A 17,638-nucleotide genomic window follows, 5' to 3' on the forward strand; every position below is an offset into this window, starting at 1 on the left:
TGACAAGAAACTATGTAGCAGGTCCATTTACTAACTTATCAGAGATACCAAGTATATGAGTGTTTCCCTATGACACTGAAATTCTCTCTGACATCCTGAAAATCGAAAGTCGCAATAGATGTATATTTTTTTTACCAGACCTGCAGCCTGTGAGGCAAGTATAGCACGATCAAAATCCACAAACAAAATTAAAAACTGACAACGATTACAACGTACTTAGTATCACAGTAGTAGAGCAAGCCATAACGTAACGCTACATTCAAAACATTGTTTCACTTTGAAAATAAGTCAAATGGATCTGGATGGAATAAAAGAAGCTTTAGGTTAACGGGCTTTCTTATCTGGTAGCAGTAGATCAACGATTCCTTCAGTCAGGAACCTAGGTATATTCAATGATAGAAAGCAAAATAAAAGTAAGTTATAAAGAGATACTATCTTTATTCCTAAAGAATATGTTAAGTCTTAAGTAATATATTTCTACCAGAGAAGATACTGGACTCCTGGAAAGTCGCCCGAAACTTTTTAGCCAGCAGAGAATTCTAGAATTTGGCTGCTTATAAAAAGTAAAAAGTATGCCTACAGTCCATCCAGATGCATTTTCTCTAATTTCTGGGTGTTACACCTAGGGTTTGTGTTGTGACTAGGGTTAATTAGACATTTTTGGAGAATTTCATGAACGCTAGAGATTCTGTAAGTCATCAGAGTGTCATCTCTGAACGCCCATACTCTAATAGGAAAAGACTCAGTGATCTGGGGTGTTCTTTATAATGTTCGAATGTGAGTCCACGAACTGATTTCGTGGCTTGTCTCCGGATACGTCCCAGCGAACTCTTATCGTTTTGAAGCAAGGGGAAAACTATAGTTCCATTCTGTAAGTATGGTTAAGTAAAACTATTGAAGATTAAGTGAAACGTCCTACATCCGAACCGGCCAAAAATGCACGCTAATCTTACAAGTGCTAGATTTGGTCGGAAGGCATTTTTGTCGCCGTCGACGTGGGACTTCAGATCATAGGGTATAAAAACTCTTAGATAGTTTTTCAATCTGGGGTACCTCTAGGGGGGAGTTACCTAAGTTTTGTTCATAGTAAGTCCGTTCTCCTGCCACCCTTGAAGTCGAATCAGTCCCTCTAAAGGGCCAGCTTATCATCTTGGTTGCAGACTTCTCTCCGAAGTTTCACATAGGCTGCATCAAATAAAAACTCTCAAGAAACTTACTGAGGAAGGTCATTTATATAGATTAACAAGTGAGGAAATCCTGGTCCTAAACCCTGAATAACCTCATTAAAGCATTCTGTAGCCTGAAAGAAATTAAAGATTACCCTAATCGTAATAAAACGATCATTTAGATCGTTTGTTAATAGTCACTTGTTACCTAACTGTTTGAGCTTATTAATGGGAGATGCACGATTGACCACACTTAAAGACTTTTGAGAAGTCAAGATATATGACATCAACCTTTGCCTTGCGATCAAGGATGGTTATCTGTCTGTCTAACGCGGCAGCAGGTTAGTTGTACAAAAGTTCTCCTTTCTGAACCCCTTCTTTTGGGGTGGGTAGTTAGTAGTCACCTAGACCGTCACATATCAGAGACCCTATAACTTTTGATGGTGATGAGAGAAGTGCTACCGGCCGGTAGCTTGAAGGTTCACAACGTCGACCTCGTTTGAAAATTAGTGAAGCGTGCTCCAGAATCTAGTCCTCTGGGACCGTTCCTTGACTTAGCGAATGTGAGAACATCATACTCAGCGGTTTAACCAACAATTAATCCACTTGTCTCAGTATTGCTGAATGAATTATATCCTGGCCAGGAGATGTGTCCTTGTTTAAATGCTGTACTTTCTGGTGCACCACATCATAGATCACGTTTGATACTGAGAATCCTGTTGAGTTGCAGATGAACCTTACGCAGATTCAGGTTGTATGTGACGGTTGAAATCTTTGAAAATACTGTTTTGACAAGAGCTTTGCAGTGTCACCGTCATTGTCAATTTGGGTATTATAACCTAACAACTGGGAAAATCTGGTTCTGGCTTGTCGAAGAAAGACCCTGGCAGAATAAGCTTTCCGGATTAGAAACGAATTTTCGATTAGCTTGGTGTGATACTAAAGCCCAACTTTTGTTCCTTGTGAGCATTATTTCCTTGCTTGTTTGAACTGCCTGTATGCACATTCGTCATTAGTTCATCTACATTCCGTCCAGTAGTACCATTTGTGTATTAGCATTGTGAGAGTGTGATTCTTTACGACCATTCATTGCATGAGGGGCAGAATTGAAGTGCCGGTTGGAAATCCTTCGTTTATAAATTCGCAATCTAACTGTCTGTTTCTCCACCGAGCTGCTAAACTCACATTTTTAAATAGTCTCAAATCTCCATTGAGGTTGAGGAACGGGACTTCAGTGGAGTTGTCACCATCAGTTTAAATGTGTGCCGGAAAGTTTGACTTGAGGTCTCCCAGAATAAGAATGAGTAAATCTGTGGTGAATAGAGCCGGATGAACTCCTTAGCAAACAACTGTCGTACTCAGCGTCAGCAGTGGTCTTCCTGCAGTCAATTTTCACTAGACATCTCAAGGTGTTAGACGATCTCAATGAACATCATATAGGTCAGTCAGAATTGATAAACTGCTGCGTATGCACTTGATCTACTATCAAGAAGAATCATCGGCACAGGGCGACTTAGGACACTGTTATATACCGGCGAGAATTATGAATGGTAACTTTTGAGAACTGTTTGTGGACAAATATTAGACATGTGTTCCTAATGTATAAATGTTTAGTAGCTAAATTATACACAACTATACTCCTCCAATTACAAGCTTTATTTTAACACACAAGCTATTATTACACGATTTACTGTTCTAGAGTTATGCCCAGTCTACTAATTACAGTCTCCCACGTACACAGCCGATTTACGTGATTATTTGCAAATGTTATTTTATACGATATGGTCTGTTTGGTTTGTGTATAAACCCTTGCTTACCTACTTACGCTTGTTACCCCGCGTGGAGGAGCATAGGCGACCCACATGCATTCCACATCCAACCCTATCCTGGGAAATCCTTTCCAGTTATTTCCAATTGCTATCCATCCTTTTCATGTCCGCCTCCCATTCCCGATGTAGTGTGATCTTCGGCCTTACATTTTTTCTTTCCCCTTCACAATTACGAGTTAGCACCTCCCTCGTGATGCACTTTGATGATTTCCTCAATGTGTGTCTTACCGACTACTAGCGTCTTTCTCCAATTCCCTCTTCAGTCGGAAGCTGCTTTGTTCTCTCCCACAGTACGCTGTTCCTGATGGTATCCGGCCAACGGACATTCAGTATCACACGTAGACGATTGTTTATAAATACTTGTAACTTCGTGATGATGGTTGTGGTAGTTCTCCAGGTTTCAGCTTCGCACAGCAGAACTGTTTTGACGTTCGTATTGGAAATTCTAACTCTGATATTGGTTGACAGTTGTTTTGAGTCCCACATGTTCTTTAATTGCAGGAATGCGGACATTGCTTTGCCAATCCTCACCTCTACGTCTACATCACATTTTTCATGTTCATCGATGGTGCCACCCAGATACGTGAATGTTTCAACCTCTCCCAGAGTTTCTCCATCAAGTGTGATGCGGTTGGTGTTCTCCGTGTCGTATTTGAGGATATTGCTTTTTCCTTTGTGTATGTTGAGGCCTACTGGTGCAGAGGCTGCTGCGACATTGGTTCTCATCATCTGCGTTTGTTCGTGTGTATGGGATACAAAGGCCAGGTCATCTGCGCAGTTCAAATCTTCTAATTGATTCCGAGCTGTTCATCGTGTTCCGTGCTTTCCCTCAGACGTCGAGGTCTTCATAATCCAGTAGACTACCAGGAGAGGAAGGGGAAGAGTAATTAAGCTTGTCTGACTCCGGTCCTTACTTGGAATGCATCTGTCAGCTGTCCTCTATGCACGACTTTGCACTGTAGTCCATCATATGAATTACGGATGATGTTGACGATTTTCTCAGGTCTACCATAGTGTCGAAAAATTTTCCATAAGTCTTCCTATCCAGACTACCGAACGCCTTCTCATAGTCAATGATGTTGAGTTGTAGTGACGAGTTCCATTCAACTGGTTGTTCGGCGATGGCCTATAGTGTCACAATTCGGTCTATGCACGGCTGACCCTCACGGAATCCAGCCTGTTGATCTACAAGTTGGGCGTCTACTGCATCTTGCATCCGGTTCAGCAACACTCAGTTGAAAACGTTTCCCGGCACTGATAGTATTGTAATGCCTCTGTAGTTTTCACTCCGCCTGTAGCTCTTCTAGAGTTGCTGTCGCTACCAAGCCCGGATAAAGGAGGAGGGTTGGGCATGATGTCAGCAACCCCATGCCCGTTGGAAAAATCTCGCCAAAAAACGCCAAGCAGATTAAACAACTTATATAAACCCAGTACATGGTTCATTACTCTCAGGCTGAGATTGATGTTCTGGACCTAACAAGCAGGCCTAGACAGGGAGGACTGCTCGTACTTGTTTTATGCTCCATTGGTCCGGTCGATAGTTCACTGTTCTTTAACTGGCGGTATCATTACGTCATACATTAATAGAGCACAAAGCCACATGTTATAACAGACTTCATATCTGTTTTTCTGTCATTGCGAATCTAAGACATGCTTGGTGTTGCAAGTTCACGCCCGGTAATTTGAGAGGACGCTTATACGTCAGAAATTTCTGTTACATGAGTATCTATAGTAATATTTAGCTAAGTCAACTCGTCCAGTTTATTTGTTAAACTCGCGGTGTTCGATCTGAAACTCGTGAGCTTACCTATCCGTTTATCTAAATGGGTTTTATGTGAATGGACAGGAAACCTACCCACAGAGAGGTCTCCGTGTGGGTGATCCCTGTCTTTCTTATATTTTTCCCTCGTTCATGTCAGTCTACAAGTGAAATATTCTATTCCAATTTGCTTTTCTGCTTGTCCGTACGCATGTAGACTTGAGTTGATAAATGGCTTCTGTTGACACAAAATTATTCGAGAGTCTCAGCCGCTATTTGACGAGATGGGAAGGTTATCTTCATCAGCCGAGATCTAGTATCCCCGTCCTAGTTGGTTGCACAAACCACTTGTCGGGTGAATATGTTTTTGGGCTTCACAAGTTAATTTATTAACTTCCACCATAGAATATCAAAGTCTGCATAACTAAGCGAAAGAACGTTTCATAATATTCCTTAGGGATGTTCCTAGTGAGATTGCACTCAGAATATAGTATGTCAGGCAGTATTCTCATATCGCTATTTGATTTCATCAAGTGATTTGCCAGTGAAACATCATCTACGTCAGCAGTGTTGGTGAGCATTACACGGAGTCATGGATGAATTTACTGCCTGCTATCTTTCACTCGAATAATCCATGTAAACGTCAGTGGCAAAATTTTGAGAAGTTTGAGCTCCCTATTAAACTTTTCCCAAATAATCCTGTCGTTTTTCGCTCTACAAACTGAGAGGAAGGTCACGGCTATCTTCAGGTATGTAAGATAATGATAATGTAACGTATAATGCATGCTTCGTGGAACAAACGTTTGCATTTGTCATGTTGCATAACACATGCGACAACAAATTGTCACTCGGGTCTACTATGGTGACATATATTCAGTGATTTTTGTAACAACAAAAATAAAAACCACATTTTTTCTCTAATTTGTCACACTTTATTTGTAACCACATTTTTATTCAATATCTGTTGTTTTGCTGTATCACTTGTTAAAAAGACGATAATAATTGTTTCGATGAATGATATACGATTCTACTACTGCGTTGTTTAAAATATAGAACACTATCTACTCCGTTTGTTCTTCTGTTTTATTGGCCACCGTTTTGATTGAAGACTATAATAGTATTATAACATCATTATAGGCCTTCCGACTCAACGTTGGACTTTTGGCGCGGATTACTATTGCATAATACTATTGGGCTCCGTCTTCCTCATTACGTCATTGGTGTAGTCACTTGCAGAGGAACACCTGTCAATCAAGTGAACTCAGTTTGTGGTCGTTGTTCTCACGAGGCCATTCACAAGTAACATTCATTCTATAGTAACTGTTAGTGTCTGTTTGTTTAATATACCTTTTGCATTGCTAACGGTATTTTGTTACCTTTGGTTTTACTAACGGACAGACATCTAGGTTTCTTTACTATTAATTTTCTTGGTATATCACTATTAACCTAGTGTAGCAATATATTTTGTGTAAGCTCTTTTTGTTTGGGAACCACCACACTACTAAATGAGTTTCTAATGACCATGTCGAAGCATAAATTGTTAAATAAACCCCAGAAAGAGTTTAATACTGTCAAAAAATACAGAAAAAGGATAAAAATGGGTAGTATTAACCGTTAAAATATACTAAAGCTAGTCTGAACGTGGAAATCCGTAAAAAGCGAATGGTCAGTTGAGACAAAAGCACAGTTAATTATTAACTGGGATACAACTCATAAGTAAATCAATATACCGAATGTTGAGCTCATGACAGATTCTCTGGATTAAAAATGTTACTTCTGTCCGCAAGGTCATGATAAAAGTTTTAGAACTGTGAGTCACGTTGAGAGTAGACGTCGTTTCCGTATAGCGCGTACTAAACTCATAGTATTCGGTCTTCACAGGTAGGGATCAGAGGTCAGGCAACCTATGTTAATCTGTGGCTCTACGAAGATCCAACTTATCTGAATGTACCAGTAGGTAATGTACCACGTGTTATGGTAGGGAATTCAATAAATTTGGGAGACAATGTGAGAAAATAATATCTAGGCGTAAGACCTTGATTTCTTAACTTTCGGTGAATACCCTCTCGGATTAAAAATTCTCAATTTAGAGGAACAGACAGGACATAATAATACCGATACAATATCGGACCAGCTTGTAACCTACGGTAAGATGGCAGAAATGTGTTTAGGCACCTTAATCCACATTCATAAATCAAGTTGAGATACCTTACACCTTTTCGGTTCCTAGCCGCCGAACCCTTCCCACCCTTTCCGCTTCATATTTGGGACAGGAAATAACTGCTTCACTTCCGTATTTAAAGTACGACTTCACATACGCTTACATTAGCATCCTTGACACTTCTTTATTTATGTGACAAAATGATTCACATGAAACCTATAAAACCTTAAAGCCTTTGATGGATGTCCCTAAAAGTTATCCTTGGTTCAGATGTCATCACTGACTAATACTCCTTGATCATCATGACCAGTTACTTCGAATAATTTCATTCCAATTCTTGTAAAGTAATTCGTCTCAATGACTGAGTTGAGCCAGTTAATTTTCACTAGAGTTCATTACTAATGCCCATCGATCCGTCGATTGAGCTACTTTGCTCATTTATTCTTGTGATCCAACTCTGTCAGACACATTTTATACGAGTTTTCATATTTGGACTCTATCAAAAAACAGGACAAACTGTTTTGTGACACTTGATAAACTGTTTGTTTAAGGTAAGCAAAGAAGGGGGCGAGGATTGTCTCTTGACTGAAGCTTAATTTTATCTTATCTCTTAGTATTAATACATAAAGGACCTAGTATACAAACTTGTTGCCCCGCACTTAAGGGTGATTACGTTGCACGCAATATATAATGGACGCCCGAATATTATTCGACATTGGCTTGGCCACTATAGTGTTAAGGCCAAATGGAGGACAGTGATCAACTGTTTTCTCCGAGCTTTATAGACTAGGCAGATAATTGCATCATTTCGGTCTGTCGGCAGTTTTGATTCCTTCAAGAAGTATTGCCAGTAGTTCAGTTATTACATTCGTCAGTTGTCTCATGACTCTGTGATGTAAGTCGATAGGACCATTAGATTATTTTTTGTGGTTTTGAAGTGAGCTTTGTAATAAACACAATCCAGCAACAATACGTCAGTGTTGAAACTAATGGCTGTCAATTCACGTACGTCTGCGGGAAGCAAGGTTGTAGTTCAGGTATAAACAAAAATAACGTGGTCCTTAAACCAAACAATAAGGTGAGACATTAAAAGAAACCGTAATAAAAAGTATCACTTCCACCCTTTCACTTTGAATATGAAGATAAAAACGCAATTAGCAGGCTGTAGTACACAGAAAGCAAGGGGAAAAGGGGTATGATACGAAAATATCCTGAACAATAGTCCTTTAGATATTCTATTTGTAAATTCTCTATCTTTATTGCCTCATACGTTTTTGAGCGCATACGTTTACCTGTTCGTCGAAGATTCCTTGCACACAATTTTATGACAAACGCCCTTTGTCATATTGTCAGATATAAGGTTATTATTTCGACATTTTTGTTTGCACGTTCCGTCGGATTACGGCCATATATGAAACCGTTATTATTTGTTTTCATCACGATTTGTTGTATTGTTGGAAAGTCTATAGAGAGTGAACTGCCTTCCAACTAGGTGGCTTCCTGTCGGTGGATGCATAAACTACCTTCATTTTCGTTCTTACAGATAGTATAGTACTTGGATTTACTGTGGTCGTTCATAAATAGCGTCCGAGAGTAAACGTAGTGAGTGCTGTGCAAAAGTTATGTAAAAAAAACCATCAAGCAGATTGAATGTAGTCATCAGTTGATTACAGTTGCATGGGAGCTCGTTTAACTGAATGCATAGCATGTGGACTTTGACGTCTCATGAGACAAACAAGTTTGTCTGCAGTAAAACGTCGTCTATCACCCAATACTAATAGAAAGGCGTTAGTCCACCGTTATTTTCTAGGGCCGGAAGGGAGATTTTTGACTGTCATTTTACCAAATTATTAACTTGTGGCTGGAACGTGGTTGTTCAGAATCGTTCGACTTCTAAGATTTCGGTAAGGGTGTGGAAAAGTCTGGATTCGAATCGACGTCCTTAGTCCCAAGTGATTTTCAAATGGCAGCTAAGTCTGTGAATAGTCAGTCGAAGAAGGTGAGAGTTTTTCTTTCAACAGCTTTATCTGAGGTAGGTACTGCTTTCGTTACCATGTGAGACGGTTCGCACATGCCGAAATATAGGTGTATCAATCTGATTCTAGAAAGGCTGTTAATCAAAATTAATTGAACACAGCGTCAGCTGTGAAATAATATAACTGAAACCAGTGGTGACTAGTCCCTTTAAAACCTTGAGAGTCTACAAAGAGTAGGCCAACCAAGATCATTTTGCTATGAGATCGATGGTTGCTGGTACACCTGGATTAGAAAATTCGTACAACATATCTTGGGGTTGTGTTTCAGCGTGACTAGGCGATCAGCGTCCCTTTTTAGAAATGGGTGACTTTGGGGTGGTTAATTCCTCGGGGAATGTTTGACATAATCACACAATATAGCGTAGTTAAAGCTACTTCATTTGACTTAGAAATATGTATATCTGAGTTAAATTGCGAAATGAAGTCCAGTTGTCGGGACTCTTAAAGTGCGTAATCGTACTCAGAAAAGTTGTGGAAAAACGTTAGAGGTTTATGATTGGAGAACAAAGCGAATTCACAGCGTTTTACGGAGTATTAAAAGGCCATACGAATAATAAGAAGCTAGAAGTTCTCTGCCGAGTTGCTGTACCTCGATTCATTGTCTTGGAACTATCTCCAAAAAAATCTCAAAGCTTTGTTTCCCCATTGTTGTATAACTCCTGTTGATGGATCAGAAGTGTCTACAGATTGTGTCTGGTGTTTTATATGCGTAGTCGACTTGAGGGTACTGTATTACATTGCGGTAAATGCTTTCCTCTGACTATCATCTACTTTGATTATATCTCCATTCTGACATAGTTAAATTCACTCATCACAGACGCGCGATATGGTACGAATTGTCGATAAAATCTTGGAAGACCGTTTAACTCGCTCGATAGTTTGAGGATAGTCAATTCTGGATAATTTAGAATGCCCACCGTTTTACTTCCCAGAGGGCGAATACCCTTTGATTCACCAGTATGCTCTGGAAAGTCTGGAGAGTACGTTACGATCTGACATTTCTGAAAGTTCTCAGTATTGCCATGTTCTTGGAGTCGTTTAAAAATAAGTTCCATATGTTGCATAATGGATTCTTGAGTTCAAACAGTCATCAACATAAGCGTGCATAAATTCGAGTCCTTCACATTTGCTGTTGCTGAATCTGAAAATTCCGCGCTGCATTGCTTAAATCGAAAGGCACGTCTAAAAAGCATATAGTTTTGGGGAAGGGATGATTGCCGTCTTAAAATCGTCGTCCACAGATGTGGCGATCCGACTATACTCTTTAACTAGGCCGATTTTGGATGTAACGGTCATTCAAATATTCAATCTTCTAAAGTGGTTTTCGTGCAAGGTCACTGATAATCGCAAGTTTGGCTATAGCTACTGATGCCCATCTTAAGGAATCATAAGCAGAGGAGATTCCCACAGTCTGCTTGATAAAAGAGTTATTCCTAAATGGATTTAGTAACTGGATTCGTTGTCGGATTAATGTAACTACTCAGGAGCTAGTTGGTACACTTACAAGAATGCAGATGGTCCTGAGGTCGTGATATGATGTGTAACATTAATAATTGTACACAATGACTTATACCGTGTTTTGTATAGTTTGCGATATTTGTTAAGCATCATCTGGAAGTGCAAATTAGTTTGGTGTTAGATTGTTATTGGATATAACTTGCAACCTGAAAAAGAAGCTCCGCAGAAAGATAATTTAGTATCTCTGTCCACTAGCTTCCGTTTGCTTGAGTCGATAAGTAGGTTGTGGCTTTCAGCAGGTTTATTCCGATGATTGTTACTTACGAGCATGAGACAGCAAAAATGTAAATGGTATTGCGTGACCCTGCATCAAATTAGATGTATGGTTTACACTATGTGATCTGTTTTCAGTTCGCCGCCTGTAAGCCGAAGACCGAACCGCTGCGTCATTGTCCAAAAGATAGTAAACATTCGTTAGCACTAGATTGATGTGAGATAAACGGCTATATCCACAGGCTGCTATTTTTCCTTAACATGTACTGGTGGTGGAATGTCTGTAAAGGTTTGTTATAGCGGAAACTCTAAGGTTGAGGAAGCTGTAAGGTTTCTTGCAGTTTCTGGAAGATTCGCTGTGGGATTTGTGATACCGACACCAGTCAACGTCAGTTGTTTTATACGGTCTTAAGATAGATCTTTTCCGTGATGAGCATTTTTAAGAAGTTTCCGATTGTCTACTGTCGTGCCACAGAGTCAATAATCGGGTGTGAATATTATGGACACCTTAAGTTTCGTTTTAGGTCAACTGAATCTCTTCCCTTCCAGAACAAACCTCAGTGCCGGGGTCCTGATAATTTTCAGAATCAAGCTGGCAGGTGATGTTTTGGTGCCTGTAGGTAACTCTCGTTCTATTGATAGAACTCAGACTAGTAGTGAATAGATCCTTATTTAGTTCGTGGGACAGTCACAGTGGAGCAGGAGGTTACCTGTTCAAACACACGAAGCTTTCCGAAATTCAGCACAAGATAATAGGGGATATAATGACTATGCGAAATAAGAGAGTGAATGAATACTCGAGCTCTGTTGCTTTGACATATACTTAACTGTTCGACCTTAGTTGTTACAAAGTCAGTTGACTAACGGCTTTATGTCGGGACGAGACGTGAAGCACCCGAACATGCTGAGATTGCTTTATTGAATTGGGTCATGCAGATAGGCTTTTTTCGAAGGGTCTCTAACCTGTGACCTATCTCATTCGCAACGAAATTTCTGTTAAGGCGTCGTACCCTAGTTTGATATCACAGAAGAGTGTTTAGCGATGTTGGTTCCTAACCAAACGATATTTGAATCTGAGCACATAATTACTGAGAAGGTTTAATTTCAGCATGTAACAACTGAAGAAGTCCAAAAATGGTGAATGCGGAAGCGGCAATTAAAAATGATGTGACTTCCACGTAAGGTCTTATAGATTAAGTAATTACATCATGACAAATTTACAGTTTTGGAATTAAGTCTACTTATACAGTGGCAAAGATAAATGTACTGGTACCAAACAAGACCATAAATTTACAAATTCACTTAACCGTTGACAATATTTAAGGAAAACCTTATCAAAAGTTTTACTTGATTCTGAAACATCAATACGTAGTAAGTGAACATACCCGTTGACTTTGTGAGTAGTTTCTTCACTACTGCGAGAAACTACCTTCGTTTGTCATTCATGCTGTGTTCATGAAAGCCATGTTCCGAATAGTAGAACCAGGTTTAGATATTTTCCTATTAGACTGGAGGTGTACTGATCCTTATAAATTTCAGTGTGTTTCTGCGTAATATAGGAATAAAAAATTCTAATGTAAAAGGTCAAAAGGAGCGAAGAATGCACTACAATATATAAAAGCATACACAAAACATTACCACAAGGAAAAGGCTCACAGTTTACTGTGTGGTGTATCAGACAGTATCCAGGCTCATCAACGAAACTGCCCTTGATATTCGGTATTTTTCAACGCTACTAACGTGAGTTTCTCTTTGTAAAAGGATTCCAAAGATAATGAAATCACAAGTACAGGAGCACGAGATGCGGAGATGCTACTTCACTATAGCCGATGTGTTGAAGTGTATGTAATCTAAATCGATTAATTGTTATAAGCAAATGATAGCAAGATGTGTTCGAACATGGTTTGGTTAGGATGCTTGATGGAAGACCTTCGAAACCGTCGTTGATGTTGAAAACTTACAAAACCATTTAGGGGATTTATATACCATTACTGTGATGTACATGTTTTACCTTTGCGCACTCTTGATTACTAGTTTTGAAAGAAAAGGTGTCAGTGTTACGTCCAAGTTTTGCTCGTTCCAGTTATTGAAGTACGGACTATCGATCTACTTGCAAATTACGAACCCAAATTAACAACGGAACCAAGTTCCAATTTAGATACCAAGTTTATTCGTAATTCACAAATAATCGACCAAATGTCGTTCTAACAACAATAATTATAACAATTACAAAACAAACCTTCAATTTTGTAGGTTCCCGGAGCAAAACTCCCAAATACCAAACCAAAGACAAAGAGAGCACCAAAATATCAAACCAAAGACAAACCAAAATGTCCGAAATAATGATATAAACAAACAAGTTCAAAAGTTAAGTAAAACAATTACATCCAAAAAACACAGTAAATTATTAATGTACAATAAAAGGTTTTAATCCGCCAAATGTCTTCAGTTCTCCCGTAACACTCCCGACCAAAAGAACCTTGGTTCTTTTCAGACAAATCAATAGACAACAAGAATCCAAGTATATGCATTACAAACAATCAACAACAAACACTCAATATACCAACAATCTCGTGATCCCTAGGACTTACACCAGTACGCCTAGGGATCCGAGTAGCTACCTAATATCTACAACTTCTAGACGCAGTTTTCTAATATCTCTTACCAAGATCCCTTCGCTTGTCCGGAACTCCGTCGGTCTTAACCTATCACTATTAGGTATCACTTTCCTTACCAGACCTAATAACCACTTGTCTTTCTCTAAAAACCCAGTACATGTCGTCACCAAGTTACTCTCTCCTATGTTCATCTCTGGTTGAGTCCATTTGTGTCTAAGTTGCAACAATGAAACATATTCCTTAGACAAATGTTTCCAAAATATTTGCGCCAACATAAACAATCGCAATATCGACCATCTAACAAAATGCTTCATCCTCCATAGAAGCTCATATACACTAACGTAAACATGGATATATAAACCCATATAGAGGACCAATCCACTAATTTCTTTATTTACCGCGAACTCTTTATTCTGATTCCAAATCGTAACATTGTTGGACCCTTCTAGTTCTTTTAGAAAATGAATAACCTTCACACACAAACAACTAATTGTGTCCGCAGAACATAAAGCCCTTCTCCCAATCTTGACATCATCAATGTCAAACTTGACCCCTTTGGATGCAAAGTCTGATGTTTTCTTTAGAAGGTACGAATCTCCATTGGTCCACCTTAGTAAGACTGTGAATAGTCGAGACTCGATTTGCTATGAATGTTTTAAACTGGCTTTTCTCATTTCTAAGACAATCATGGAATCCGTCCAAAAATTAACCTCTGCAAACTTAATATCTAATTCTGACTGCAGGTGGTATCCCATGCGAGCTGCTAAAACTGCTGCCGTAAGTTCCAAGCGCGGTATAGTTTGAACCTTCAAGGGGGCTACTCTTGCCTTAGCCGTAACAAGACGAGAACATATTTCAGTGTCAGAAATGTAAGAGCGGACGTATGCCACTGCACCATATCCAGTTTCCGATGCATCACTGAAAATATGAGGTTCCAGGAGCGAACGATCTGATTGCGGTAACAATACACGACGTGGAAAACTAGCGTTCTCAACCCTCTGAAATTCAATTAAAATCTTTAACCAACATTTACTTTCCTCATTTGGAATCTCTTCGTCCCATCCTAGTCCCAATTTACCTAAACGTTGAAGTAACTGCTTCATGGGAAGTATAAACGGTGCTACCAATCCCAGAGGATCGTAAAGTGAGGCTACACTTGACAATATACCTCGCCTAGTGAGGGGGCGTTTCGGTATCCGAACTTTAAATTCAAACGAATCAACCATAGTATTCCAAAATAATCCCAACGTGCGTTCCGTAGGAAGTCTTTCAAAGTCAATCTCTCTTACGGCTTCTACTCTCTCTTCTGGATGAATTGATTCGAGAACTTGTAAACAGTTACTTATCCACTTGGTGAGTCTAAACTCACCTTTTCTGAGGAGAGAACCAAGGGCCTTTGCCAGCTCAATCGCATCCTGTACATTATCAATAGAGGCTAAATAGTCGTCGACACAGAAACTCCTATCTACGACATCCTGGATATCTTCATTGAATTCCTTACCGAATATATCTACCGCCTTCTTAAGAGCGAAATAGGCGCAAAAGGGGGAGGACACGGCTCCAAACGGATGAACTGTTAAACAATATTCCTTAGCCGTTCGTCTTATATCACCGTCTTCCCACCACAATAGACGAAATGCTCCCCTGTCTTGTCTCGGAATCTTTACTTGAAGAAACATCTCTTCGATATCAGCAGCTAATGCTACGTTACCTAATCTGAATCGTAGAAGTACACCAATTAAACTATTTACAGTATTCGGTCCTCTCAAAAGCTGGTCATTAAGAGAACAACCTTGATAGACAGCCGCACAATCAAAAACAATTCTCAATTTTCCAGGCTTTTTAGGGTTGATAACAGGATGATGAGGAATATACCAACAAACAGCATCACAGATCCCTTTTCACTAGCTTCAATGATGTATCCCTTACTTAAATGTTTATTCATCACAAATTGATATTTCTCCAAAAGACTGTTATCTTTCATAAACCTCTTCCTTAAGCATTCCAGTCTGCGTCCAGCTAGTTCCAAATTATTCGGTAGTCTTGGCTTATCATACTTCCATGGTAGACCAACTTGGAAATGACCACCCTCCAATCTAAACGAACTGCTAACTATTTCTAGAGCTTTTTTATCTTCGACAGAATATCCATTACAAAACATATCTGTATCCTCGAACTCATGATTATATAATCTTTCTAAATCTCGCAAAATATCATTAGTGGAACAATGACACCAATGAACTTGATGTAGAGACCTTAATACTCCCTTAGGACCTATAATCATCCAACCAAGATGAGTACGCACAGCAAACGGATGCTTTCTGTCCCCCAGACGTTGTTCCAGGATCCAATGTGCATCCGGAGCATCACACCCAATCAATATTCCTACAAAATTACTTTGCAACATCGGAAGGGTTATATCCTTTAGATGATTCTGTAACAGCTTAGGTTGGTTGGTTAAGAGTTGACCTCAAACAACCAAGCATATGCCAAAACAGTATTGTTCAAGTATTCATTCACTTCCTTGTTTTGTATAAGCGTTATATTCCCTATTATCTTATATTGAATGTTGAGAGCCTTTGTTTGTCTGAACAGATAATCCCACGCTCCACTGTGACTGCGCTAAGATCGAAATAAGGACCTATTCACTACTTGTCTGGTTTCTTCTATCAATAGCACGAGGGTTACCTATAGACACGAAATTGGTGAGCCCTTCTGAACACAAATTTAACCTCATTTTTGTTATTAATATTATATTTTTTGTACTCAATCGTAAAAGTAGACCTGATTATCCGTAAACTAAGTTGGATATATGAATAGTTTTTTCTTTTTTTTTAATTACCTTAAGTTATTCGTGTTATAGAAACCATTTTTTCGTGCTAACTTTATTGCTATATTTGTCACATACCTCATGTCAGACTCAACAGAAACCCATAATCTGGAGGATTTGTCACCAGTGGAGATAGACACTGTTATGACCACGAAATCCCGACTTCCAGAATTTGATCGTAGTGATCCTGAGTTGTGGTTTGCTCAACTAGAGCATTATTTCACGAGACACAATATCAAATCTGAAGGGATTCGCTATAGAGACTTGTGTTCTATCCTTCCTCCTTCAGTCGCCAAAGAAGTCCGTGACTTGATTTTAGATCTACCATCAACACAACCATACACCATCTTAAGACGAGAGATAATGAACCGTTTATCATTATCAGATAGTCAAAGAATTCAAAGACTTTTTCAAGGTGAAACACTAGGTGATCGGTCGCCATCACAGTTTTTACGTCACCTCCAAGTCTTAGTGGGTGATAACACAGTGGGTGAAGCAGTCCTAAAACAAGGATGGATACAAGCTCTCCCATGCTACGTCCAACACTGTTTGGATGCACAAGATCCTGAAACCTCATTATCTCATTTAGCGCGTATAGCCGACAGAATAATGGAAAGAGGTCCTCCAACTGGATCAGGCACAATAAATCACACACAAAAAGTAGAATCAGCAAAAGACCCCGTCATAGAAGGACTCATTGCGAGTGTTAATAGTCTCACTGAGGCTGTCACCAGAATGCAAATGGGTCATAGAAACAGGAGCAGGTCACCACAACGACCACGAGCCAAGTCACAAAACAGGTCACAAATGTCCAGACAATCTGGGCAATTTTGTTGGTACCACTGGAAGTTTGGTGTCAACTCAACCAAGTGCATGCAACCATGCGCCTGGCCTAAGCATAATCCTGAGGCAGCGGGAAACGAGTAACCCCTCCCCAGGTCGCGACGACTGAGGAGGGGCGCCTAAACAGTCGCTTGTTTTATGTTAGAGACAGAAACTCTGGCTTGAATTTCTTGGTGGATACTGGCGCTGCTCTTAGCATCATCCCTCAAAATAAAACTGAGATTAGTCGAGAAACATCATCAATTACACTTCAAGCTGCAAATAAAACTAAAATCGCGACATTTGGGCAGAAAACTTTAACCCTAGATTTGGGGTTCAGGAGGCAATTCCCTTGGGTTTTCACGGTAGCCGACTTAGATCTGGCAATACTGGGGATGGACTTTCTAGAGAGATACGAATTTCTAGTTGACACCAAGAAACGGCGATTAACACTAAAAGAAACTTCGTATTACACAAAAGGCAAAGAAAGTCACATCAGCTCTCTTAACTTGATTCAAACTCCTCCAGTAACAACAGCGAAATTCCAAGATATACTCGCGGAATTTCCAAACTTAACTAAACCGAACCCACAGCCTTCTAAAGACAAACTAAAAGTAAGTCACACTATCAAAACCGAAGGTGAACCGGTCTTTGCAAAACCCAGGAGACTAGCACCAGATAAGTTC

General features: G+C 39.6%; 2 protein-coding genes across 2 annotated transcripts in view; both read right to left on the minus strand.

The window, feature by feature from the left end:
* The window catches only part of TGFBRAP1 (transforming growth factor, beta receptor associated protein 1), a 38,841-nt gene extending 38,569 nt beyond the window's left edge, over positions 1-272 (minus strand). Inside the window, exon 1 of the mRNA XM_051213475.1 lies at positions 217-272. The gene's annotated coding sequence lies outside the window, so the exon portion shown is untranslated. The remainder of the gene's footprint in view (positions 1-216) is intronic.
* Positions 273-12,890: 12,618 nt separating this feature from the next.
* MS3_00000099 (uncharacterized protein) lies at positions 12,891-15,503 on the minus strand. Its single transcript, XM_051208006.1, has one exon. It carries the CDS (start codon positions 14,977-14,979, stop codon positions 13,945-13,947), a length of 1,035 nt encoding a protein of 344 aa, XP_051069460.1. The 5' UTR covers positions 14,980-15,503; the 3' UTR covers positions 12,891-13,944.
* Between the last annotated feature and the right edge of the window lie 2,135 nt (positions 15,504-17,638).

This window comes from Schistosoma haematobium, chromosome 3, assembly GCF_000699445.3.
Source record: "Schistosoma haematobium chromosome 3, whole genome shotgun sequence".
In the NCBI taxonomy this organism is placed as follows: Eukaryota; Metazoa; Platyhelminthes; class Trematoda; order Strigeidida; family Schistosomatidae; genus Schistosoma; species Schistosoma haematobium.